This window comes from Columba livia, chromosome 1 (assembly GCF_036013475.1).
Source record: "Columba livia isolate bColLiv1 breed racing homer chromosome 1, bColLiv1.pat.W.v2, whole genome shotgun sequence".
Classification (NCBI taxonomy): domain Eukaryota; kingdom Metazoa; phylum Chordata; class Aves; order Columbiformes; family Columbidae; genus Columba; species Columba livia.
Genome location: NC_088602.1, coordinates 5,662,720 through 5,688,078, shown reverse-complemented (window position 1 = coordinate 5,688,078; position 25,359 = coordinate 5,662,720). Strand labels below are relative to the sequence as shown.

The 25,359-nt window shown below is 40.5% G+C and overlaps 1 protein-coding gene across 16 annotated transcripts in view; it reads left to right on the top strand.

Annotated features, from left to right (window-relative positions):
* TENM4 (teneurin transmembrane protein 4) overlaps positions 1–25,359 on the top strand; it is a 1,656,871-nt gene that overhangs the window by 1,253,494 nt on the left and 378,018 nt on the right. For all 16 annotated transcript variants that reach the window (XM_065029145.1, XM_065029736.1, XM_065029665.1 and 13 more), the window contains one exon: positions 23,946–24,234. In XM_065029145.1, the coding sequence (XP_064885217.1) occupies positions 24,012–24,234 (223 nt within the window). In that variant the 5' untranslated portion in view covers positions 23,946–24,011. The remainder of the gene's footprint in view (positions 1–23,945; positions 24,235–25,359) is intronic.

Here is a 25,359-nt window from a genome sequence, read left to right as displayed (position 1 = left end):
TTTTTACCACTTTCCATCTCCTGTGCTCATTTACTTTCGTAAAACGATATGAAAATCTATCAGATAGGAACGGTAGGCACCGGCTTTCCATTTGCATTTGCCATCATTAGCTGCATGGCTCTGCTCTCCCTGCTTCTGGACATCTCCTTTCCAGCCCGTTCACATGACTGGAGACATCCCAAATACCTGAGGAGACTAGTTTTAGCATCAGACTGGCCTTTGTTTTCCTCTTATTTACCAGTTTAGAGGGCAATCTCTCTTACATCCTTCTTCAAATGCTCTTCAGATCTTCTCAGTAGCACACTAAGGAGCTTGTCAAGGAGTCTTTAATTGCTCCAGCAGCACTCTTATGCAAAATTTTTCATACACAACATACTTTCCACATGCAAAACCCATCTGTAGCCAAGTGGTTGCCATTACTCTTTAACTGGAAATGATTGTGAAACTTTTCAGTGGCTGACTTGCATCTGAGGAACTGTGTCTTCAATACACGTGGCAAAAACCCACACATCCGATGCTGAACTGGGCTTGTCTATGACCATCTCCAGTCCACCATGAGAGTTTTCATGCAGTTCCAGAACCACTTTGGATATTGGATTCTGCATTCTTCTCCAGGAGACAAAACATATAGTCATGGTCATTTTAAATAATATCTCATCATAAAGCAAATGGTTACCAGATATGAGCAATTAATTGCACCCCATTTTGGCGTGGCATATGTAATAAAAACACAAATCAGAATATGAGGACGTGATTTTCAACTCTGTGTCCACCTTGCTCACACCAACCAGTGGGAAGATTTTTAGTGCAGATGAAGTCCAGAGACTCCTAGAGATTAAACACTTCAAAAGATAGAGGCTAAACAAGATAAATTTTAATTTTGTTGTGAATAGATCAGCAGATTACATGTTGTGGTCATCTGGAGAACTTGTCTCAGAAATATGATTAATTAAAAGAAAAATATTTGTAGCTATGAAACACTGAAATACATGGGAAGACAGAGTCCACAGAGTACCTGCTAAAGAATAAAACTGACTCCTCTTTTCCTGGCCAAAGATCATTTAAAAAAAAAAAAAAAAAAAAAAATTAACAACCAAGAGTAAATATCTTCTCTTGCCAGCCTGGGAATAGAGTTACAACACATTTACACTGCCATAAATGAGATCAAATTTGGCCCTTCTTAATTAACCCTGGGTCATAGCGAGACTTTACAGTTCTTTACCCTAGAAAGCTTGAAATAACTTCAAAGAACATATTTTAATTGACAAGTGTATTCATCGCCAGAGAGGGGTATAACATGAAAAGGGGATTAACACCCAGCTGTGCTCTAGAGGAAATTTAAGACCCAGACATACTGTAGATCAGATAAAGTCTGCACTAATGTTCGCGAATGTGAAATTTCATTGTCTTCACTAACGCTAAGCAGTGCACATCTGCCAATTAAAAGCCTCTCCATTCTGGTGTCCTCTCTGCAGTGGTAGGTCTGTTCACCCTGACTCACTCTTACTATTGAATTACTGCAGTTACAGCCACACATCTTCATCATCAGCAGAGTATTTGCTTCCTCCCTGAGGGTACTACAAAGCTGGAACAAGCTGACAGTTTCCAGATCTCCAGTGAATATGCCTCACAAAAGCAAGAACGCTGGGATATTTCGAAGCTTAGTGATGTTACTCGGTGGCTCTGACTCTTCTCTCTGTCAAAGCTGCTATGAGAAGCATCTCCTGCCTTCAGTTGAGCTATCATCTCAACCGCCCTCCTGGGCCGCCTTCCAACAGCTGTTGTGATAAGTTAAGGATTATTTAGGGCCCATTACAAACTGCTGGGGATTGCCATTGAGTAAGGAATCTAGCCCACACTCCATACAAATAGCATGCAGATGTTTGAGGGGGGAGGAGGATTGTACAGCACTTCTGCAGCTCCAGAGGTTTTTTCCATCCTCCTAATGCCAAACTATGAATTCAGACTTGCTTTGGGTCAATTAATTTCATCCTTGTTGTACGAAGAGTACCCCAGCATTGTGATATGGTTATGGATCTCAATTAAATTGAAAGAGCTTACTTTCTTTTTCCCTTACAATATTGGGTGGTGGTGAAGTGGTTAGGAGCTTGACCCACATCTGCCTGGTTTGGGGTACTGGGAAACAGAGGAAAAGCTTTTGCAATCATCGGTACAGATGTACCTACCTCTGCTGTGAATTATCTAGTATAACAAACTGAAGTCAATAGTATCTATCAGGCTACTCCCTTCCCAATACAACATAAGGCTGCTCATTTATATACAACACCATGTTTCTATAGCACTTAGGGAAGTCTAGATTCAAATGTTTGGTATCTTTAAAATTATTGTTATTTATTTTATTCTTCTTCCCTAAGAGATCTGATAATTAGAAAAATATTTCATTACATTAATCAGAATTTTTATTTTTCTTAATCAAATCCTCTTCTTCTGAACTAAATAGTGGCACAGATATCCATTCCTTTTTTGCCTTGATGTCTGAATCCTTCACATTTCTGTGGATATTTATAACCCCTTTGTCTTTGCTGCTTGCCAATCTGCATGCATTTATTGAATATGTTTAATAGATAAGTTGTTCTTACCCATTCTCTTTATGCTTTCTTCCATACATGCTCTCTTCAGCATATTGATATAGTTTTGGTAACCACCTAGGGATATATGGCACTTTCTAAACCTGCTCATAGCAAAGTCACATAGAAAGAGACATGCACTTCCCTGCTGCAGGTGGTACCAATGAATCTGTAAAGAGTTAGTGATGCCACCATGAACTGAATGGGAGAGGACACTCTGCCTTCCCCACCTGCCCTCCCAAGAACGCCTTACAGCACATGTAGGAAGCAATACCAGCACTGTTACAACTGTTCATGTCCTGTAGTTTAGCTGTGATGCAGGATGATAATACAGGGAGTGAACCCCTCTCACTGGGCCACCACAGGTTATAAGGGAACTATATGAAAGAAGGGGACAGACTTTTTAGCAAGACAGGGCAAGGTGTGATGGTTTTAAACTAAAAGAGGGGAGAGTAAGGCCAGACATGAGGAAGAAATTGTTTACAATGAGGGTGGTGACACATCGGCCCAGGTTGGCCAGAGAGGTGGTGGATGAGCCATCCCTGGAGACATCCCAGGCCAGGCTGGACGGGGCTCTGAGCAACCTGATCTGGTGAAGATGTCCCTGCTCATGGCAGGCGTGGCACTGGATGAGCTTTGAAGGTCCCTTCCAATCCAAACTATTCCATGAATCTATGATTCTAAGATTCTATGATTTTTAAAATGCTGGGGAACAGCCAAGCAGCTGAAACATCTGCTGAGAACCAGGAGATCTTGCTGTACTCACCCTTTCAGCCTAAAGGGACTGAAACTCACATTCCTCAAAACAGAAATCATACCCATCAACAAGCAATAGTGCAGGAAGTGTGGAGGTGGGGTTGTCCTTGTGAGAAAGGCAGAGAACAATTCATGGAGAAAAAGAATAATCATTGACAGTGCTCTGCTCAATGGAGAACATATACAGGAAGGAGCAGTCCTTGGTTCTGTTCTGCTTTTAAGATTACCACCTCTTTTACAGGTAAGGAAGGTAAAAGCAGAATTTCAGGCAGCCCTAATGAAACCATTTCATTTGTATTAGTATTAGGGCCTGGATTTACATGCCATTCACTGGAATAGCTGGGACTCAACTGAACTGGACTAGGTCAACATTTCCTGATCTGGGACAAGGCAACAAACATTTCTGGATGGATTAAGCCAACTTCCCCTGACCTCAGGACTTCTAATATGCCATGACAACCTCAGACAGTCTCCTTCATCTGTTTCTTCCATTAGCAAAACAAATTCTGTAGTATATGCACCCTCCTCCCTACCATAAACTGAGAGGTAAAAACTATTTTTTTTTTTACTGTTGTTGTTCTAAGGCAATAAGAAAGCATCTGTAATATTTCTGCTATAATTAAGAAGATTTGATCATTGTATTAGGACCCTGCTACCACTCTTTACATGCATTTCAGTGGGTCAGGTCATAATGTAAGGGAAGTTTGCAGCAGGCATAGATGGATTATCTCCACCGCAGAGCCTTTTCCAGGCTGTTCTTCAAGGTCCTATTTCTTATCTCCAGCAATGACTCACAAAGCAGTGACACAAACAGCACGGGCTACGTGGACCTTCTACTCCACACAAATCCCCCTCTCTGTTTCATGGCCAGCACCCCCAGCCAAGCGTGACGGAACGCATCTGACCCATTTATCAGCCAGCTCACAAGCGGTTATCAGAGCTTGCCAGCCTCAAGCTGCTTGAGCCTTAAAGAAACAAATGCACTTGATACACATCTCACAATTCTGCTGTGAGTTTCTTCCATTGTGCCAGTCTCTTCATTTGTTTGGGCAACATTTACTCCTTCTTATAGCTCCAACATCATGCTTTTCTCCTGTTTACATTTCAGATCCTGGAGCACACTCGATTTTTTAAAGCTCCCATGTGCCTTCAAGTCCTGTTTGCTCCTTTCACATTGTTCTGGAGGCTGATTCTCTCGATTTGGGAAGGTGAACTCCATGGTGGCTGTAAAGAGTCCACACCCATTGAAGGTTTCTCCTTAGCTTCCCTTGGTTACCATACATCTCATTATCTTTCTATGCCAACCAAATGACCAGGCTCCTTCACCATCTGCATAAACTTCTCTCCTTAGGTGATGTGAAAATATTTCCTGCTGAGGTTTGGGCCCTGCAGATATGACCTCCATACATTGTCCTGGGACCACAGTGTCTGATCTTCTCCCCATGAGAACTGTGGAACATGGTCATGCCTGGAGGATGCCCACAACCAAATCACCATGTGCAGGTGGCTTCTAGAGACAAGGTTTGTCTTCAGATGGTCTTTAGAGCTAATCCAATCTGAAATAGCTGTGTTTATTGCTCTCTGTGAATCAGGATGCTTCTGACTTAGGAAGCTGCCCAGTCCTCTGCTGTCAGACTGGTGTCTTTCTAGAGAGGTAAAACATATGTCTGACAACTGCTGTCTGGAGTCTATGTATTGAATGAGGTCTTGAAAGCAATACAGATAAAAAGAAATGTCCAACAACCCAGCTCTGTTTTATTTAAAAGACAGTTAAAGAAAGAAAATGGCTTAATGGTCAAATTTAGAAGGATCATGTGAAGTCACCACTGAAATATCCACTCTTGGGTTCACTGAAGCATCTGCATATTTGAATACATATAACTAGGAAGGAAAAAAGACAAGACATGTGGTAAGGGAAGGGAGGAAGGGATTTTAGCTGTTAAGCCTACAAGCTTGGGTTGAAAATGTGCTCTCCAGTGGATAAAGTTTCCACTGTAGTGACAGAAAAGCATAAACACCTCAAAATTAAGACTAGTCTAACTGGAAGACTTAGACTAGGAAACTGGGAAAAAAGAGTGGAAAAAGGGAAGAAAAAAAGAAAAAAAAAGACTGAACTGGGAAACAAAAGATCTCCATTCAGTTCCTGGTTCTGCTGCCAGCTGAGCCACCGAGTGATTCACTATATGGACTTGTCCTTCAGTTTTCTCCCTCTTTGCCTCTGTTTCCCCAGCTGTAACAGGAGCTCTGCTTTCCAACACACCATCTGTGGTCATTTCATAGGCTGACAAGACATTTTTATTTACAACACGGACAGCTTGACAAGGAAACTTCTACTACTAATGAGTGCTCGGTGCTTTAATTATTCTATCTTTCTGTTTACCTTGGTATGACATCTATATTTGAGAATGACAAAACTGATAAAAACAAACAGAACCTCATCAGTAGAAAGGGTTTAGCCAGAAAAACAAGGTAGTCCTCTTTATGGTGATGGATAAGCAGGAGCACGGGTCGTTGCTAGGAACAGCACTGCTTAGCTGCCTGCTCTTTGGCCAGGGCCAGAGCATTTGACCTGCCTTGCCCACACTTTCTATCATCTTGTGATTCGTGATTAATTCACTTGATGGATGGTACTTTACGGATGTCAAGCAAAGTCACAGCCCTGGCCTCCAGGGAGAGCCCACCTCTATATCAACCATCCTGAAGATAAACAGCAGATTAAAACTGCTGAGATAGATAGCCTTGATCCTATTAGGTCTCTGCTAAGTGGTTTTTCATGGAAAAATGTACAAAAAACCCACGGTGTCATTGGTACACCCCTCCAGTTCTTGCTTATTCAGCCCTCATTCAAAAAAGACAGTTATGGGTAATGTGTAGTTAATTTAAGATAAAGCTGGGAATTTGGCTTCAAGACAGCCTTTCGGAATCGGGCCACCAAGCTGCTCTGAACAATTGTGGCTCTGAGGGAAAGTTTTGTTTAATTTTTGTTTTGTTTTTCCTCTGAGAAGTTTCTTATACTTATGGCTGGCCAGTGTTGGTGAAAAGGCCAATTCTGCAAACATGGGAGGATTAAAGGGCCCTCTCCCCCAATGGATTCCCTGTGCTCATGGGCTTCCAAATCAATTGTTCCTAATGCACCTTATTAAGGTGAAAACTTGAAGGTAGGGAGGGAAGAAGGGAGATAGAGAGAGAAAAGACATCTGTTTCAGTGTGTAATGAAATCAGAGCTGCATGCAGGCATGGGTGAGATCAAGGGATGCTTTTAAAATATTAACAAAATTGTAAAACAATCCCTAGGCGTGCTTTAGGAATATTTGATTTGACGACAATGCAATTCCAATTCATTCTTTGCCAAGAGCCAGGAGAGATAGCATTCACATCCACTAATCCACCCAAATGGCATCTTTCTTTCTTAAACACCCCTTCATTATTGTTGGCATTGTTTGTTGATTTGCAGGGCTTCATGTAATAGCTTGAAATCAGAGATTAGAGTTGGGACAGCAACCTGGCAACATTTCCTCTCTGGCTGGTATTGCCTTCACTCCTAGACAACCAGCTCTAAATGATATCTGTTCCATCGATAGACTTCTTCTGATGAAAGATCCATTCAATTTCATTTGCTATTTTTACTCAAAAAAAAAAAAAAAGAGGAAAAAGAAAATTAAATTAATTAAATTGAATGCTGAGAAAAATTACACTGTTCAGCAACCTTTGGAGGAAAGTGAAAGAGCAGGGATTTCCTTGACAAACAAATCCAAGGTCCCAATTATTGTTACATTTGAGCTTGCCAGCTGTGAGACTACTACCACCTCGCCCTTCCAACTTCTCTGCAATGTACATAGGGCAATGCTAACACAGGTTAAAGAGCAGGAGATCCCACTGATTCCATGGCTTGCATAATTACCTTACAATCAAAAAAAGGAGCATGTTTTCTTTTGCAAAAGAATCCACAGACTACTGTAAATATGGAGGTACCTATTTCTTTACAGTTTGGCCAGCTGCAGTTTTGGCTCTGCCTGCGCTAGTAAATCAAGGAATACCAGGGAATTATTGTTAAATAACTGCTGAACAACAATTAATAGAGATTCCTGGCAATGTTTTGACCTGGGCCAAATATTTTCTGATCGTGGTTCAGGTGTCAAAATGGACCAGAGTCCCATCCCAAAAGGCAGAAGAATACATCTGCCCTATTTTGAATACTAGGAGGGTTTATTATATACATGAAGGCTTCTGCATGCCAGCTGGCCTCTGTATCATGGAACAGTCCCAGACTGTTATTTACTGTAATAAAATATTTCATTTACTCGTGTAGATACCTCCTTTGTGTCTCCGATTTTGGTAGAGTTGTTCCCAGATTAGATTGGTGAAAAATCTGATTGAGAACCAACACATTATCAGTATTCCTCTTTAGCGATAACTGTAACCATCAAAGCCATTTACAGCTATTGTTGCTATTTGCTTTTTTAAAAAAAGTTTAATTATAGTTGTTTCCAAACTTACAAATTACAGAGGCCATTTCTTATGTCTTAGTGAAATGCTTTAATTTCTGCCTTAGCCTATATAAAACCCTGGGCTGAATAAAAAGCTGCTATAGTTCTCATGTTGGTTTATAAAATGCAAACTTAGGCCAGTAAAGGGGTGGGAGCTGTTGGCTAAGGAAGGAACACAGATAGACTCGCCAGTAATATTGACATAATTGATATACTACTTAAGTTTCTCCCTCTGCAGTCCTACAGGAGACAGAGCTGGTGTGACCCTGAGCCCAACACTGAGATCCCGGCTGTTGAATCTGCCCCTTCCCCATTGCTTCTACCTTGTTTCCAAAATCCTGGAGTCAGATACATGGTCTGCACCTTCTCTCCTCCTTCCCCCATGAAACAGCTGCCCACTCTGATACAGATCAGCTAATGTGAGCTGAAAAGCATGAAGCAAGAGAGCCACAGGCGTGTTTGCCTTAGGCCAGGATCTCAGCAGTGTTTGTCTGTGATCCTAACACCCCTTCCCCATACGTTTATGCAAAGCCGTCTTGGTGAGAGCATCTTTGCACAGCACTATAAAATTAGGGGCTTAAAATATTACCAAGCCCAGCTCTCTGCCTGTTCTCTTGCCATTGCCATCCTCATGCCAACCCGGCTTATGCAGGGTTAATAAATTGAATTATTACTCTGGACTTTACACCAATGAGGCTCCAGGGTAGGCACCTTTATTTATTACTGCTGCCCTTATAGGTCCATCAACCTCTAGAGGAAAGGGTGATGTGGAAAAATGGGCTGGGGAGGGAATACTCTATGTCTTCACACTGGACAGATCACCTCTGTCACACCCCTGGTCTCTGTTTTTGGCATCAATTCTACTGCGTGCTTTCACACCTGCAGCTGGCAGACCCTCAGCAGGGCAAGGTGACCACTTGGTGCCACATCTTGCTCTTTATATACCGGCTGAGGAGGTGCCAAAACAGCTGCTGACTGCTGTTAGAGTGGGCCGAGGAGCAGAGCAGAGCTCCTAAACCATGTGCTTCCACCGCAACTGGTGCTCTTCCAACATTCCTTCATCCCCTTGGCTTCTGCGTGTTCCTCCTCCCTCTTCCTCAGAGTCAACTACTTAAGAAACAATCCTCTCCAAATCTAGGCCATGGGGACCTCTGCTTGTTTCCATTAAGCATATAATTACACAGAGAAACTTGTTTGACTCATTGGCTTCAGTCCAAGCCAGCTCACAGACACTAAACAATGCCAGGGTAGGAGGTAAAACACATGTGAATAACATTTCCATTTACAGCTCCTTTGCTTTGATGCTGTACTTGTCCCCATTTTACACACATCCTTCCTGGAATTACAATTTGTAGCCTAACACAAGCTCGGCTCAGCTGACAAAGCTCAGCTACAGGCTTCTCCTCCACATTCCTGGATGAACTGGGGTGTGAGGGAGGCAAAAAGATCCTTAAGATCCTCCAGTCTGGCTAAAATCTTCACACCCTCTCCATCCAGTTGTTGCAGCATGTGGGGATGCAGAGCAGATGGGAATTGTGGTGCAATTCTGACCAGGACAGCAGGGTGACAGTGGCACGGGACATACCTTTACCCTAAACACAGCATTATTATCTCTCAGAAATCCTCCCTCAGCCCATAGCTTTGGCTGGCAGCAGATCCAGGCTGCCCCATGCCCAGTTCCACTGTGCAGCAGTGAACCAGATTGAATGCCTGATCTGTAAAAAAGGATTTGAATTATTCTCATTTCTGCAATCGTTTTATACCTGGTGAGAATCCCACGGATGCCTGTATTATCTGGATGAAGATACACGCATAAGTAAAACTGACCAGCCAGTGTGGGAGACTTTACTTTAATTTTTTTTTTTAAGCAAACATTTCTCTGTCTTGGAAGACTGTGAGCTGTACAAAACATGTGGTGCCCAGGACCACTCAAAAGTAGTCGCAGGAAAAACAAACAAATTCAGAGTTTCCTATCACCACAAAAAGAGGAGAAAGAGATTTGAGAGAGGAAGATCACAGAGATGGGGGGAAAATGTCTCTTACTTATTTAGATTTTTTCCCAGACTAGGGCGCATTCAACTGACCTGCAGAATTGGCTTTTTATAAGATTACCCTCACCAGGATATCTAAGTGTCTTGATATTAACCCTTGAAAGAGGAAAGAATTGAATTATCTTCAGTTTATGCCACAGCACCACAGCCCCACTACATCTGGGACAGAACGACTGAAAATACCGAACCCACTCTCAGATGAGGGAAGAAGCCAAGGAGAACAGATCAGCCTCTGTGTTTCCTGAAGAGCGAAACAGATTTTTTTAAAGAATCACATATTCCCCCTCCTTTTGCTTTTAATGACCATTATGGTGCACATTTGCCAGCATCAGGACTTTACGTGCATGCCCATGTAGAGGAGCAAGGGTCATAGTAACACATCCACAAGACTCAAGAAAGCTCCAAAGACACCGCAACGACTGGCATCAGCAGGGCTCAAATATTTTCCTCTGCTCTGGGGATGCACTAATTGCCATCGCATGAGCTCTGAAGCATCTGGTGTATATTCCCCACCTTTAGCATCGTTGTTGGTGTTTGCCTTCACCTCCAGCCTGATGTGCCTATCAAGGACTGGGACAGGCATTTTCTCTTTCATTTCCATTCCCATTAATACAGTTGTATTTTGTGTGGTATTTGTTTACACGAGTCTTCTCCGTTGGCTCCTCTCAGGGGAGCCATTAATTTATCTGCTTTGCTTTCCGTCAACAGGAGTTGACAGAGGGAGTTATGGGTTAACTGCTCTGTTTAGAGCAAGTGGCAGGTGCTGGTATCACTCAAGCTAAATGAAAATATAAATATCCCTTTGCCTAACCAAGAAATCAGCTTAAATGCACAGGTCCTAGTGTTTAGATTCAACCTGTTTATAAGCCTAATGACCCAACAAGTCATTGAACGCATTTAGTGACAGCTTGAACATGAGGCTGACCCAGACCCCAGCTACATATAATTATGGAATTAAAATTTCAAAATGTCTTAATTATAGTAGGCACCATGCTTATAATTCCAGAATGGAGCCTAATTTTGGAGAAATACCTGCTCCATCAAACACAGTGGATCTTGAAGGTCCTCAGGGAGATCCTTGCAAATCAGAGGTTCCCAAGGTCACAGGCTACATCTGAAAAAATCAGCAAAACACATTCTTATATGTTTCTTCACAGGTTCATTTTGGTTCAGTCTGGAAATGAGATTTCCAAAAGACTCCAATTTCTTAATTTTATTCCTTTTCATCCTCAGCCTTGACACTTTTGAGGCTGAAATATGATGCAGTGCAGCCCATACCATAAATGTGAATGTTAAAAGGTCCCATACAGGGACATGAACTTATAAAGCCCCATTTTACTCCCAAAGAAAAATGAATGGAAAATCCTTCCATGTAATTTAATGGGCTTTGGATCAGATGCGCAGTTCACAGGAGCCATTGCTGGTGTAAAACCCAGTGTCAGTCAGGAGATGACACAACAAATTCACTCATCTCCAGTGTGAAATACAGGGAGAAAATAAAAAATTGTTATGTCTTTGCTTAGAATATAGTTTACATGCAGCTTGATGTACAAAACAAAAAGTTCCAAGGCAGTAGGGAAGATCTAATTATTTTTTTTTCCATTTATTTCTCCTATGCGGGACACCAATAATTGAAGTAAAAGACAAGAAAAAGAGGTAGAAAATGCTGACTGAATTTGACTGTTTTGCTTTCGACAGTTTTCAGCTTTTCTTGAAAAAAGCGTGGTAAAGGCACAGCAGAGAGAATTAAGTATTAACAGAAATTCCAGTTAAAGACACAGAAACTTTGGTCTGTAAGCAAGCAGAAATGGATGAGGTGTGGACATGAAGCAGAAGGGTTTCAGCAAGGCAACTTCCAGAAAGCAGCATCAGCTCTCTTGGCAGAAACAGAGCGATATTATCTTTCAGAGCTACAAAACGTACATCTGATCATGGGTGGTAGGAGCTAGAGCTGGAAAAGATATATTAGAAGGGTTATTAGAAACACCCTGTTCTACTGCTCGAAAACAGAACAGAAATACAGATTTTTTTAGATCAGGGGAGGTATTGCATGCCATGATGTAAAATGGATATGGTTCCATCCTCCAGTTCAGATGGTGGAAAAGCATTTCCCAATCTGTTTTCCTTCCCGCCCCAGTCTGCTGCCCTCTTGTCTGAGCCGGTTCAACTACTCATGAAACCACACTATAAAACTGGATTGATCTTAATCTAACCCAATTCAAGTTGGGGGAGGCTAAAAAAAAAAAAAAGGTAAGGGTTTGGCAGATAAAGGCTCTTTTTCTTTTTATTTCCAAACCATTTCCCTGATCTGCTTATGGTCTGGTTTTACAAGCAGCTGCATCAGTGTCCCCAGGGAGGCAGCGAGCAGCAGGGTGGCTGAGTCCTAGCAGGAGGGAGCATCTCAAGCTGGGTTTGTCATCAGGAACGTTGAAATGTGGAAACATTCCTCCACCGAGGTTGACATTTTCAAACCTGGGAGCCTGAACTTTGGTAAAAACAAACTTATGTTTAAAGGATTCTTGGCAATTGGATTTCCTGTGGATTTTTGCATCCAACAGATGTAAGCATTGATCCAGCTTCACTTGGGCAATGATACGTGCAATGAGACATTTGGCTTCAGGAGCTTCTGACTGAGGATATTCTGTCTCCTCTGTCTCCATCTGTATCGCTTCCTTCTTTACAGATATAATTGTTAGCTAATAAATTAACATTTGTATACCCCTTTGAAAACCATGAGCACTAAATATAGCTTTTTATTAGCTCATATCCTGGCAAAATGTTTCTTTCATATAAATTAATTTTTAAATTGAATTATGCTTTGCGTGTTTTAAAACATACAAAGTGGTTGGACCCCTGCTATTTATCATTCTTCTCTGCAAGAGTTTGCCAAGGTAGGAAGGAAATTGGGTCAAGAATTTATTGCAAAAAAGCAGATAAGCTTTTTGCTTCAGAATTCTTTTATGTCCATGATTCCAACGAGCCTAATAATCTTTGTAAATCATTAGCATGTCACGGCCTAGAATCCATCCTGAAACTGTATGATGTCACCTAATAAGTTTCTTCTTAGACTCCTAGACTCTCTCAGTCATCTTCTTAATAGTGATACATGTCTCATAGATTATTTATTGAAATGACAGGCTTAAAAGCATCAAACAAGACCCTTTACTTGGCTGTGAAACAGCTAAGAATGGTTATATCTGTTTTTCATAAAATGAGCCCAAAAGGTTAAATGCCTTGTCCAGGATCACACAATAAATTAGTGCTATGGCTCAGCATAAGGAAACTTGTGTTGTTTCCCAGACTCTTGCTTATCAACAGTGGACACAACTATCTCTCCATCTCTTCATCTCAGGAACAATTGCATGGGCCAAAATGAAGATGGTTCACTTGCTACTTAAACCTTGATCTCTTAAATTCTCTTGACTTCTGACCTTGTACAGGGTCAGAAACGCACAAAGTACACTGCAGGGATAGTGGCCCCATGATAAGCATCTAGCCTTAGTGTTTTGGGTGTTGTTTTAGCCTTTTATTTTGTTTTGTTTTTCTCTTTCTTTTTTTTTTTTTCATTTTCCATAAGATGGACTTTCCAGAAAGTCACCTTATGACTTCAACTGAAAAGTTCACAATTCAGAGATAGCCATTGAATAAGACTCTGTTTTCCAGAATGTGCCCTGCTACGTCTCAGTTAAATGGTGGAGCTTGTTATTGAGTTTCACTTTTTTGCCTTTTACCTTGTAAGACACACAAAATATCTTGTTTGTTGCACCTCTTTGAAACATATAGTAATAATTAACATTTATACGGCACTTTGTGCTTTCTAAGCACTGCACAAACACTAACTAATTACTCTTGGTTTAGTGTAAATTAATGTAATCCTACTCTGCTTTACAATCTATTTGCATCTTTTGTTGACTGAGAGCTAGTTCAATTACTTCTAATCTTTAGTCTAACTACTCATTAAAGGTATGGCTAAGAACATCCATTTACATCTTCAGCTGACTTCTCCCCTCCCCAACTCCTTCATTTGCTTTTCCCTTTTCTTCCCACAACATCTTTTTTACAGAATATTCCTCAAGCTGGATAGCAAAGCTCTCTTTCAACAGACTAGTGAGCCTTTCCATTCATTTTGTTAAATGATACAAAAACTTCATCTTCATTATAAGAATGAATCAAAAAGTCATTCTATTTTGCCAAAGAAAATCATATACAAAATGTTTTCCCACAGCAAACTGAATAACTTATCATTTATTCACTAATTTATACCTTAGTAACAATAATCCAGAACTTAGTTTCCATTTTGAACTTGGATAAAACACTTCATCTCACAATCCTGCAACCATATGAATGAAGAATTCTGTCTGCAGTGTGGTTAATCCCACCAGATTTAGACTCCTACTCCTAAATGAATCAACCTAGGATCCCCTTGGAGTCAATAAAGAGAGAGTCACTTCCAGGTAATAATTTATCTATGTCTGCAATAGATATCTACAATATTTTTTTTAGTGAATCTTGCCATAGAAATTACTCTTTTTCTTCACTGATTGTAGAAGGAATCAACTGTGCCTAGTTTCACTTTGGAAACTTGCAGTATTGATATTAAAAGTTAGGTGAGAGAAATTCTACTTATATGGGTAGCCTGTTCACCCTGCCATGGATATTTGCAATTGAAGCACAAACCAGAATCTAAATTTTACCCTATGTCTTAAAAAAACAAACCAAAACAAGCAAACAAAAAACCCAAACAAGCAACCAATTAAACAAACAAAAGACAAAAAACAAACCCCTGATGTTATTCTGATATCTTTGGACAAGGAAAGCAAAGTTTTGGAAGGCTAATATAAATTTAATGTTTTATGTTTTCATCTGAGCTACAGTATCACTTATCATTACCTTGTTAAGTACTATCCTTAGTACATCTTGCAGTCCTGCAGCATTTATACATCTGGAAGGGTGTTTTGAGGTCTATTTTGGAGGTTCATACCTGTACATGTCAGGACTGAGCTGCAACCCAGCAACGAGGTGTAAGTCCTCTTGCCAGGCTGTAGTCAGTGTCAAGCAGACAGTGATTTGTGGGGATGTCAGATGAAGTTCTCTTTGTAAAAGGGATTGTATCTGCTCAAAATCTCTTCGTAGAGGTGATATCTCTCCTTGTTATTCTGGTGAGGGAGCCCTTTGCTTAAGAAAAAAAAAAAAATAGCAATTATTTTCTATTTCAAATTTACTATTTTTATCTCTCTGTTTTCCTCACATAGGCATTTTACCTTAGAAAAATATACTGCCTACTGCATAAGCTTGATGTGTAATTGAAAGTTAAGGTTTGGGCACAGTAGGGGTTAGACTGATTAATCAATCTCTAGCATCTCTCAATGTACTCTGATTATCTCACAGAGAAGTCCTAAAATAAGCCCATAGAAAATCAGAAATCAACTCATGGGCTTTTGCAGTCTTTTGACAGATAATTCATATTTTAATAAACTTAGTTAGAAGTCAGATTCTTTGGGAGACTTTATCAGAACAAGAAAACAGGCTTGTTTCTTTCCCTGCTGAAGGAAAGCCAGGACAAATCACCTGGTACTTCAGTATCTGTGACAAGAGCAGGGACAATTTCACGCACAATACTATAGTAAGACAATGACAGGTTGGCCTTGTGACTAATCCTGCAGGAGTTTTTGGTGTTAGTTACTTGAACCCAGTGATCTGGAAAAGATACCTAACCTGCAAAAGAGGAATGGTAATACTCTTTTCCAAATGTCGTTTGTCCTGCCTGTTTTGGTAAGAGCTTCCCTCTGCTGCAGGAAGTTCTCTGTGACAAAGGTCTGCAAAGTGTCTATATAAATAGTGTTAACATATAGGTGGGTATAAAACCACTCCGTCCCTAGCAATGTTTTTTCAGTGTACCTTTGAGTATATTCCTCCAAATTCAGCTGATCTTATTGTAGTCATTACCACTTAAAAGAATGAATTCTCTCTGTAATTGTTAACCTGAAGATATGTAAATCATCTCTACCTTTAGTCAGTCTGCTCCTTTAACAAAGATAAGAGTGACTTACAAAACACCTAATCAGAAACTACAGACACTACTGAGACTGCAGGTTTAGACATTCTGGGGCCTGCACAATTAGATGAGTCTTGCTTTAACACATATCTTGAGACTGTTGGATAAAGTGTCCTTTAGGTTTTTGTTGCTCATCATATGCTAAAATTATTATGTAACTAATAAGCAAATGTGTAGCAAATTGTCTTTTTAGGACTGTCTTGAGGATGGGAATGTAGTGACAAGGTTTTGTATATAATGGCTGTTACTCTTCTTTCTGGTGTGCTGGCTTTATTCCAGCATCCAGATTCATACAACTCTGTAATAAACAATATCTCACTTCTGTGTGCTAAATTTGGCTTTTTTGCACACCTAGTTTTGCGACAACACTATGACATCCCCAGTCATTCAATTACAGTAGTGAAAGCCAGTGCAAGCATAAATTATTATTCTATTATTTCACAGACAAGTCAAAAAAAAAAAAATCAGATATTCTAAGGTTTAAATTACACTACTCCTTCAATTCAAGCTGTCAGACTGTGAACAGCTCAGACACTGGGCTGAATGAAAGGATGTCAAAGAGGAGGTGGGGTCTAAGCTCTGTTTCACATATAAGCACCTCACCAAGGTGATACTTTTACTAAAGGATACAGATACACGACAAGGTTCATGGTTTACATGTAATCTACCAACGGTATTGTCTTTCTCAGTTTTCCTGCAGCAAAGGAATAGTGATAGCCTTTGTTCCTTCCTATTTTTCTCAGAAGCTCACAGAAATCAAACATTGCCTTTGACTGCACAGTGTCCATACAGGAGCAATGAAGATATATATTCTCCTCATTCAGTTCACTTGGCAGAAAATCATGGATACAGAATGAGTGTATCTGGGCGTGGGTATTCTCTCACCAAACAGTGGGATGAAGAGGTTAAATGACACAAGATATGTATGGGAATTGTCTTGGAATTCTTGCTACATGTTCATATGTGCTGCCATTTTATAATAAAAGTTTATTGTAGGCCATGGCAGACCACAAAGAATTAGATACAAAGCTTACCCAAAAAGTCTTTTCACCACCCTGAGTGAGCCTTGTACCGGTCTTATTGTCTAGGAGATGAATAGAGGTTATCAAATACATTTTGCTGCTTTTCAGGAGGCAAAATCGACCCTGTTTTTATTTTCTGGAGGAAAAAGACTCCCGCAGGCAGACTGAGGAAGCCTGTGCCTTGGACTTTCACCTGGAATGTTTGGGACTCATTCAAGATTTTGTCTTCTCTGATTTAAACTAAAGATTTAAATCTTGGTCTCCTGTATCCCAGGTAAAAGTCCAAATCAGCAGACAGTGGGTGATGGAGGAAGAATTGGAATGCTTGAATGGGGTTCATTCAGTGACTACCTGCGTTTGTTACCACAAACTCCTTCTCACTCCGGGACTTGCTGATGCTCAGGCTGGTTTCACCCAGTTTGTGGATGTTTGGCACATCGCGCACCCAAACCTTGAGTGTGACAGAGAGAGTCAGGAAAAATTTGCAGTTTAAACCTAAATCACTCTACATGGTCAGGCTGGTTCTTCTTGCATTTCTTATTTAATTACCTTTATGTGGTATCTATTAAAATGAGGTTCTGAAGGAAGCACACTTCATTTGAGAACAGCCAAATAGACTCATAAAGAATATTTCCGTATAAAAACAAGATTGTTTCCAAAGTAATTTCCATTTTGGAGGAAGCCAGAGAAGGGTTCTGAGGACTGCAGCAGCAAACTGCTGATATTAGTCAAAAATATTTGAAAACTTTTTAAAATTCTGGCCCCAAATTCTTCCCCTAGCACAGGCTAAATGCCGCAGCCCATGAGGAAGACTTAGGGGCTTTCAAACCAGAAATAATCAAAATAATTGCATTCTGGCCCTCTTTATACTTTCCTGCCATACTTTAAACCTCAACTACTGTTTCAAGCTTTTCTGGGCCTCCAGCTCGTTGCAGTTTCAGATTTATTCACAAAAAGGTCACAAACCACATCTTTTGTACTGGACATTACTAATTGCCTAGCAAGTCTCTTACTAGTAGAAGAAAGGCTTAGTGGTTCAGACCAGAAAAGAGAGTTTTTGTTACGTTTCTTTGAGCACTGGGTTGTAGCCAAGCAGAGTTAACTTGACTCTTCATTCTTCTCTCTTGTGCCTGCTTCTTTCCAAATCCTTTGCCAAAAATGTGAGAGGATGTTATACCTACAGCTTAATTTATTTCCTACAAAGTCCTCCTGGGATTTGAACCTCTTATAAATCTGAATCTTAAAGTTTAATAAAAAACACAGGAGTCTTTTATGTTATAGAGGAATCTCCCAGAAAGCTGGTAAATAGCATCACGCTGTTTAAGCCATGGTTGTGTATGTGCTAACATCAGATCATTGCAGCCTCTGATCACCTGGCAATATAATTTTTATTTGAATCCCTAAGTACATGCCTAAGTATGTGCTGAATACATCAGAACATTCAACTTTGTGCTTTAGATCAGGAGTGGAATGGCAGGCAATATCACAGTTTTGAGGGGACAACTGGAAATGGCCAAATAAGATTTCCCAGGTTCAACATTTTATGTCATAAAACCGGAATATGGAGCCCCAAACCAGCCATTTGCACCCTCATGGAAGTGTGGGGAGACTGTCACAGTGGACCGCGTTGTTTCAAATAAGATGTGAAATATCAGTGATGACTTAACTTGGTGCAGGACATTATTAACCACAGCCACAATGTCATTTAAATATCTGAACTGACAACATCTTTGGTTGCATCTTAGGATCCTGAGTTGGAGCTAACTTCCCAAATAACATTGCTGGTCTGATGCAAATATTTGTTGTTTTGGAGAAAATGAATGTACAATGTGGTGAAAAACTGTCTCTCTCTTGACTCTGAGTGGGGTTTTCATCATTCACTGTGGGATTTCATGGGTCAGACACAACTGGAATTGTACATGCTCCACAGTCTTTCTGACTGAAGCACAGTACCCAAACATGAAAGTATCTTGTTAATAATAGCTGAGGTTCATACTGCTCTTCTCACACAAATATTTCAGACATGCATTGGCCAAGATTTTTTATATTAAGTATTTTGCCGTGCTTACGTGACTTGACTCTCAAAAAATCCAGGGCTCAATATCAGACTCTGTCTGGGAGATCACGATTCCCCTCTCAGTTCTGTTGCTTTCTTCTTGTCACACCTTAAGCAAGTCACTTTGACTTCCCATGCCTCATCTCCCCTTCTATAAAGTGAAGAAAAGGATCCTTGGCTCATGACTTACCAGCATTAGGTCTTATTTAACGATTCAATTTGTGGAGCTCAAAGGATGGAAATAAAATCCAGCTTGCTGCTCAGTATTCAGTGGCTGTGCTCATTCTATAAAGGGCAATGGCAATAAAAACTAGAGAAAAAAATTTGCCCTAAGCAGTGGAAGGGGAAGATCTACTTTAAGAAGACAAAAAAAAAAAGCCTCGCCAAGTAAGACCATGGTATTTTTGAATAGGCAATTTCGTGAAGGAAAACAAATGACTATGGGAAGTCACTTTGCTTCCTCCAGCACAAAAATTGATCAAATCGACCCACCAAGATCCATGCTCACCTTTTCATGGAGGCAAGATATTTCATGCTTCCGGGTTTCTCATCGTCCCATTGCCATAACTTTGTAGGAGAGACACAAAGAATTCTCTACCATTTAAACGCTCACATTTTGACAGAAAATTGGATGATATGACATGCTGCCTTCCAGTACAGGTGCTGTCTATCACCTGGCTGCTAATCTCTGTGATTAGTGACCTGCAATGTAAGCCAGCTATCAAAGACCACCTATCCCTTTTGCTGTAAGTGCCTCCTAGCATATTGCTTTGTGGTGTCACACTCTCTTGTCTGGTTTTTGATTGATGGAAGTTTGTCTTTTGAGTGGTGACTCAGAAAATAAATCATTCCCCTTGACGTTCACTGAGTGTGATTCTGCAGCACAAAGCTGGTGTGGTTAATCAAAGCTCCGAAGAGCAACAAAAAGCAACAGAACTGAGAATGAGGAGGATAGATATACAGGATAAAACATAATAAAAAGGATTACTTGGTAGCCAACCAAAGCAAAAGCAAAATAAAAAGAGCTGCAAATAAGCATTGTGCTTACTGCACTACTGCACCAGAACTGTTCCGCTTCTTGACATATCTGCAAGGATGCGAAAAGAGTCCCACACCTCTGAAATATATAACTATGTCAAGGAGCCTGATTTTATAGGCTTTGGCATGCAAGTAACCCTTTGTAGGGTCAGTGGGATTTTTCTGAGTTTAGTATGTAAAGCCCGAAGGATGTTTCTGTTGTGAATCGTACTCCAAACCAGCTTGTGATCCAGCTGGGACTGTACACTCAGAGTGCTGATGAAAATAAGAATGGCTATTGCCATTAATCGACCTGGAGGAAAACAAAAAAGATGAAATTTGATAATTTATGCAATCAGCAGTATCATGAAAGAATCAAACTGAGCCAGAAACATTGCATTATAGGACAAGAAAGTCCTTTCCAAATAGAAATGGCTCAAAGCAAAAGGCCTTTTTTGCTTTTATGAAGGGAGAAGAAATAAAGGCATGGGAAGGACAATATTAGAAGCTTTGTTTTTTTATATCAGGTCCAGCAAGTTTATGGAAGCTTTTAAAATTATGAGGAGCAATCAAGAAGCAGAGGCGGAAAGAAACTGGTCTTTGAGTATGTAACTGAGACGAGCGTGATTCTTTGTATTCGCTGTGTGCCAGAGAAGTCAGGAAAAATGTGACTTGTTGATGGCATGGATGAAATTGTAGCAGAAATGAAATCAAGACACAATGAGTAGCAGATAAAAAATAATAATCTATCATAGAAACACTATGAGGCAAATTCCCTGACAATACAACTCCATTGAAGGCAAGGTATTTAAACCATCTGGGAATTTGGCCATAAAAATGAGATGAGATGACAAGAACTGCATGTTCGTGGAGAGGTGCTGGAAACCTACTTAAGTCAGTTAAATGCAACAACTTAAAAAAAAAAAACATATATATATATATATATATATATAATATTCATTGTGTGTTTTGGGGCTGACATTTCTGGTTGAAAAGTGTCTCCTTACAAGCAGTGAGAGAGAAAAAAAAATGGGGCTGAGGAGAGTTAAATTTATAAAGACTTGAATGAATTGGGAATTGAAGCCCTGTTATAGAGGAATGTGTATGTGAATGGTGCAAATTTACAGGGCTATTTTTGATGAACTGTAGGAGGAATTTCAGTTTTTCAGCACCTTCCTTTACGAAAAGAAAAACCTTCAGCTGGTGGGAATTCAGACAATTTCCTGATAGTTTTTTGGCCATTTCCTAAGTTGCAAGGTTACTAATGAAAATTACAGACCCGGCTTGTGCCTTGTGGTTCTAACGGTGAAGAAAGGTTTTCTTGGCACATGTGCCTCTCCCACTAACGGGTTTTTAAATGACTGGCCTTTGGTAGGAATTGCTGCAATACTCATGGATGGAGAGAAGCCACCTAATTTCTTTCTTATAGAATACAGCAACCGCTTCTCGCTCACATTTTGCTATCTCCATCCCCCGTGACAATAAACCACAATTTCAGTGTTCATTATAACAGCTCTTACTACAGCGCCATTGTGATGGAGCCTGTTTTAAGGTGTTTTATGAAAAGGTATAACAAACCTGCTCCTTTCGAGGATTTCACAAGAACAGAGATGGTATAAAGGAGACAAACCAATTCAATAAATTCACTACTTTTAAAGACAAAAAAAGATACTCTATAAGTTTTACCTCTCTCCAGTGTTAAAGTACTGATATTTTTGATTCGATACAGCAAAATATCTACCAAAATTTGGCAAATCTCTTACATGCTATTACTGTGATAAACTGGTCCTTAGCATAACACTATTTCCTTCACTATTGCTTCTAGATTCAGGCCTTAGTTTTTGAGCCTCTCAGGCCTTTACTCTGAGAAACATTTAATGTGTGTAATTTTTGGCCAGTGAGTAATTCCATTTGTATTCACTGTATTGAACTTACATAGTTTATGAATGAATTTAAGTCAGTGAGTTCAGTGGATTTACACACATCTTTAAAACCAAAGTGGCGCTCAAATCTCTGTTATGACTTAAGTAAAGCTTAATTATAAGAAACTTCCCTTTTCCCCATTCTTCCATTTGTGTTCAATAGTTCATATGCGTTTTGCTGACAAATAGGGAGTGTGAACTTGATCTGCTGCTATCACTGGAATAGACTGGGAAAGAATTAAGTGGATTTTTTTCTTTCTTTATAGTGTCTTAATTTCCAGAAAGAGTGCCACAGAAACCATACAAGTTGTCAGAATTGGATTCTGTCATTGCAAAGTTAATTTTGGAGGTTAAAGGGACAAAACCCACAGAGTAGTCTTAGCAAAGTCAGAATTGCAGAAATAGGACTGGGACCATCTTTTTCTTTACCCAGCTGCAGGTTTATCTCACAGCCATCCTGCAGCTCTTGTGCAGTCACTCTTCAATTTGGGAATATGCTTAGTTATGCTTGTGCCAGACAGCCTGACAAGTGAGAAATTCAAAATAAAGTATTGTCTTCAAGCTTCTGCTTTAGTATTATGATCCGTAGGTAATCAGAACCTGTGCTAAGTGTCTTCCATCCTTCACAGGCTCATCGTTTTGAGAGCCACAAATGTTACGTTACACCACATCCCTTTCCACTAACCTGCAAACTCAGAGTGCATCCATCCTCAACTATTGCACCAAAGCCAGGGCACAGCACCTCAAGCAAGTCTGGGGTCTAAGAGTCTTGGAGGAGTAAGATTTCATTACTATGTTCAGGATTTAGCCTTTCAAAAGAGAAATGCCGACAGAGTGTGATTCAGTCCTTGCCAATACATTTCCATACCTATTTGCTAAGAAGGATTGACAGGTTTTTTCTGACCCTCTTCCTTTCTGTTTTTAAATACTGGTAGTAAACAATAATATCCTGGTGTGGCATTTAGATACCCAATTTCTGTTCTTTAGAGGGCAGGAGGGCTCTGTTCGCGAGAAATTCAGTCTGTAATTTCAGATTTCAAGGCTTAGTTTGTAAGTTCTATCAGTAGTTTTCCTCATAAACTAGTTCATGTATTTTAATACATATTTTACCACTCTGTTGCAAGTGATTGATTTTTTTTTCTTTTCCTGTGCCTTCTGTTGCATTTAATAGACTTAAAGTGAAAAAAACAATTTATTAATTATTTTGACAAAACCACTTTTAATGCATGTTTGATTTCTGATATCAATTTTTTCTGTGTGCAGGTGTGTATGCCTGCATACCGGTGTATATATACATTGGTTTTCCCACAGGCATAAATCCCAGGCCATGCTGTTACATGAAGCAGAGCACTATCATTTATTTACACTTTCCCAACTCTTCTAAATTGTAATGTATTTTCAGCTGAGTAAAGATGAGCCCTCTGAACAGGAAGACATTTTCATCCAATTTCCATCGATATCTCCCCTCTTCATTCTTCTTTCTTCTGTTTTCTTTCCCACTGGCCTTCTTACACTTTTTCTTTTGTTCATTTCTTCAAAACTCATGATCTATTAAAACACTTTTAGAACTATAGGATGACATTTTTCCAAAGTCCTCTGGCTGCCCAAATAGACGCATTTCAGCACGGCCTCCTTTCCCAGAGATTAGGTGACTGATGTACCAAATACGTGCCTCCTGGAGGTGTCTGAATCACTTCCCATGGAAAGAAGACACAGAAAATCACCATCAGTTTCGAATCCCCAAGTGCGTGACGAGTTCAGACCAATGCAGGTCGCTGCGTGCATGTGTCCCGCTAGCTGTGGCAATTATTAAATGACTCACACATAATTGAGACTTGCTTTCCATTGGTAATTGTTCTAAGAGGGTTTTCCTACAGTCTGTTAAATAACCTCTCTTTTGTTCCTTGCAGGAATGTACAAAGAAAGCAAATTAGCTTTCAGATGCCCAAAGGCGTGAACTTAGATCCCATTTCTTTTGTTCTCTCTTTCAGGTTATTCCAATCTGACCACCATACAGACGTCATTATTTTAATGTTGAATACTCAGACAAGGGTGCCATGGATGTAAAAGAAAGGAAACCGTATCGATCTCTGACTCGGCGCCGCGACACTGAGCGCCGCTACACCAGCTCTTCAGCCGAGAGTGAGGACAGCAAGGCACCCCAAAAGTCCTACAGTTCCAGCGAGACCCTGAAGGCTTATGATCAAGACTCCAGGCTGACCTACAGCAATCGGGTCAAAGACATGGTGCACCAGGAGGCCGATGAATTCTGTCGAGCAGGTGAGCACATTTCAGCAGATTCTGCTGTAAGCAGGGTGAGCTGAGAGCTGGGGCTGTGTGGGAGGCAACCTTTGAAGTACTTCAAGGCCAAAAGCAAAATATAAAGAAAGGGAGCAGCAATGAACATCTTCATTGTATTGCACATGGGATGTATGCAAACCAGTGTCACAGAATCACAGAATGGTTGGGGTTGGAAGGGACCTCTGGAGATCATCCAGTCCAACCCACCTGCTAACGCAGGTCACCAGAGCAGATCACACAGGAAGGTGTCCAGGTGGGTCTGAATGTCTCCAGAGGAGACTCCACAGCCTCTCTGGGCAGCCTGTTTCAGTGCTTTGGAACCCTCAAAGTAAAGAAGTTTCTCATATTTAGATTGTTTCAGTCTTAAGTGTGATACCACTAGCCTGTGTTTCTTAGCATCTACTAAGACACGTTTTCTGTGTCTTAGTCTTCCTGCTTGCAACAGCCCTTCATCACGTCCCACCATGAGACCAGGCCACCTGAGCACACACTGCACAGTGCTGATGTGGCATGGAAAGTCCCTACCTGCCCAGAAGACCTTTTCACTGTGTCATGTGCCTGCTCTGTCATGATGGAAGTCAACAACAATCCAGAGGCAGAATACAACCAAAGGACAGTGCCACTGTCCGCACTGTCCATCTGGGCTACAGCAAAACTCAAGAAGCCTGGAGGAAGAGAGGCAAATGAGCTGCAGATGGGACGAATCACCCTTGGCATTGTACATGGCCTGTAGGATGTAGATTTGAGATGGGTACATGCTCCAATATTAGAGGAGTGGTAAATAACTACTTTTAGGACTTATAGGAGTCCAGTTAGCCAATCTGGGTCACAGCAGCTGTGAAGATGTGGAGGTTCAAGGTTCAGCATGGGCTCCACAGTCTTAATAAGAGATTCCAGATATTCTTCTTTTTATCGCTAGCCTGAAGTTAGTGCAGTTATATTTTCACTGCTGTTGTTGCCTACGTGAGGTAGATTTCTGGCCCCTCTCCTGTCTCATCTTCATTTTTCTGTAGAGACACAAGTGTCTTAGTTCAGAAACCCAACAGGGCTTCACATAAATTATTTTTAGAAGTCCATCAAGAAAAGCATAAAATGGCAAAGTGA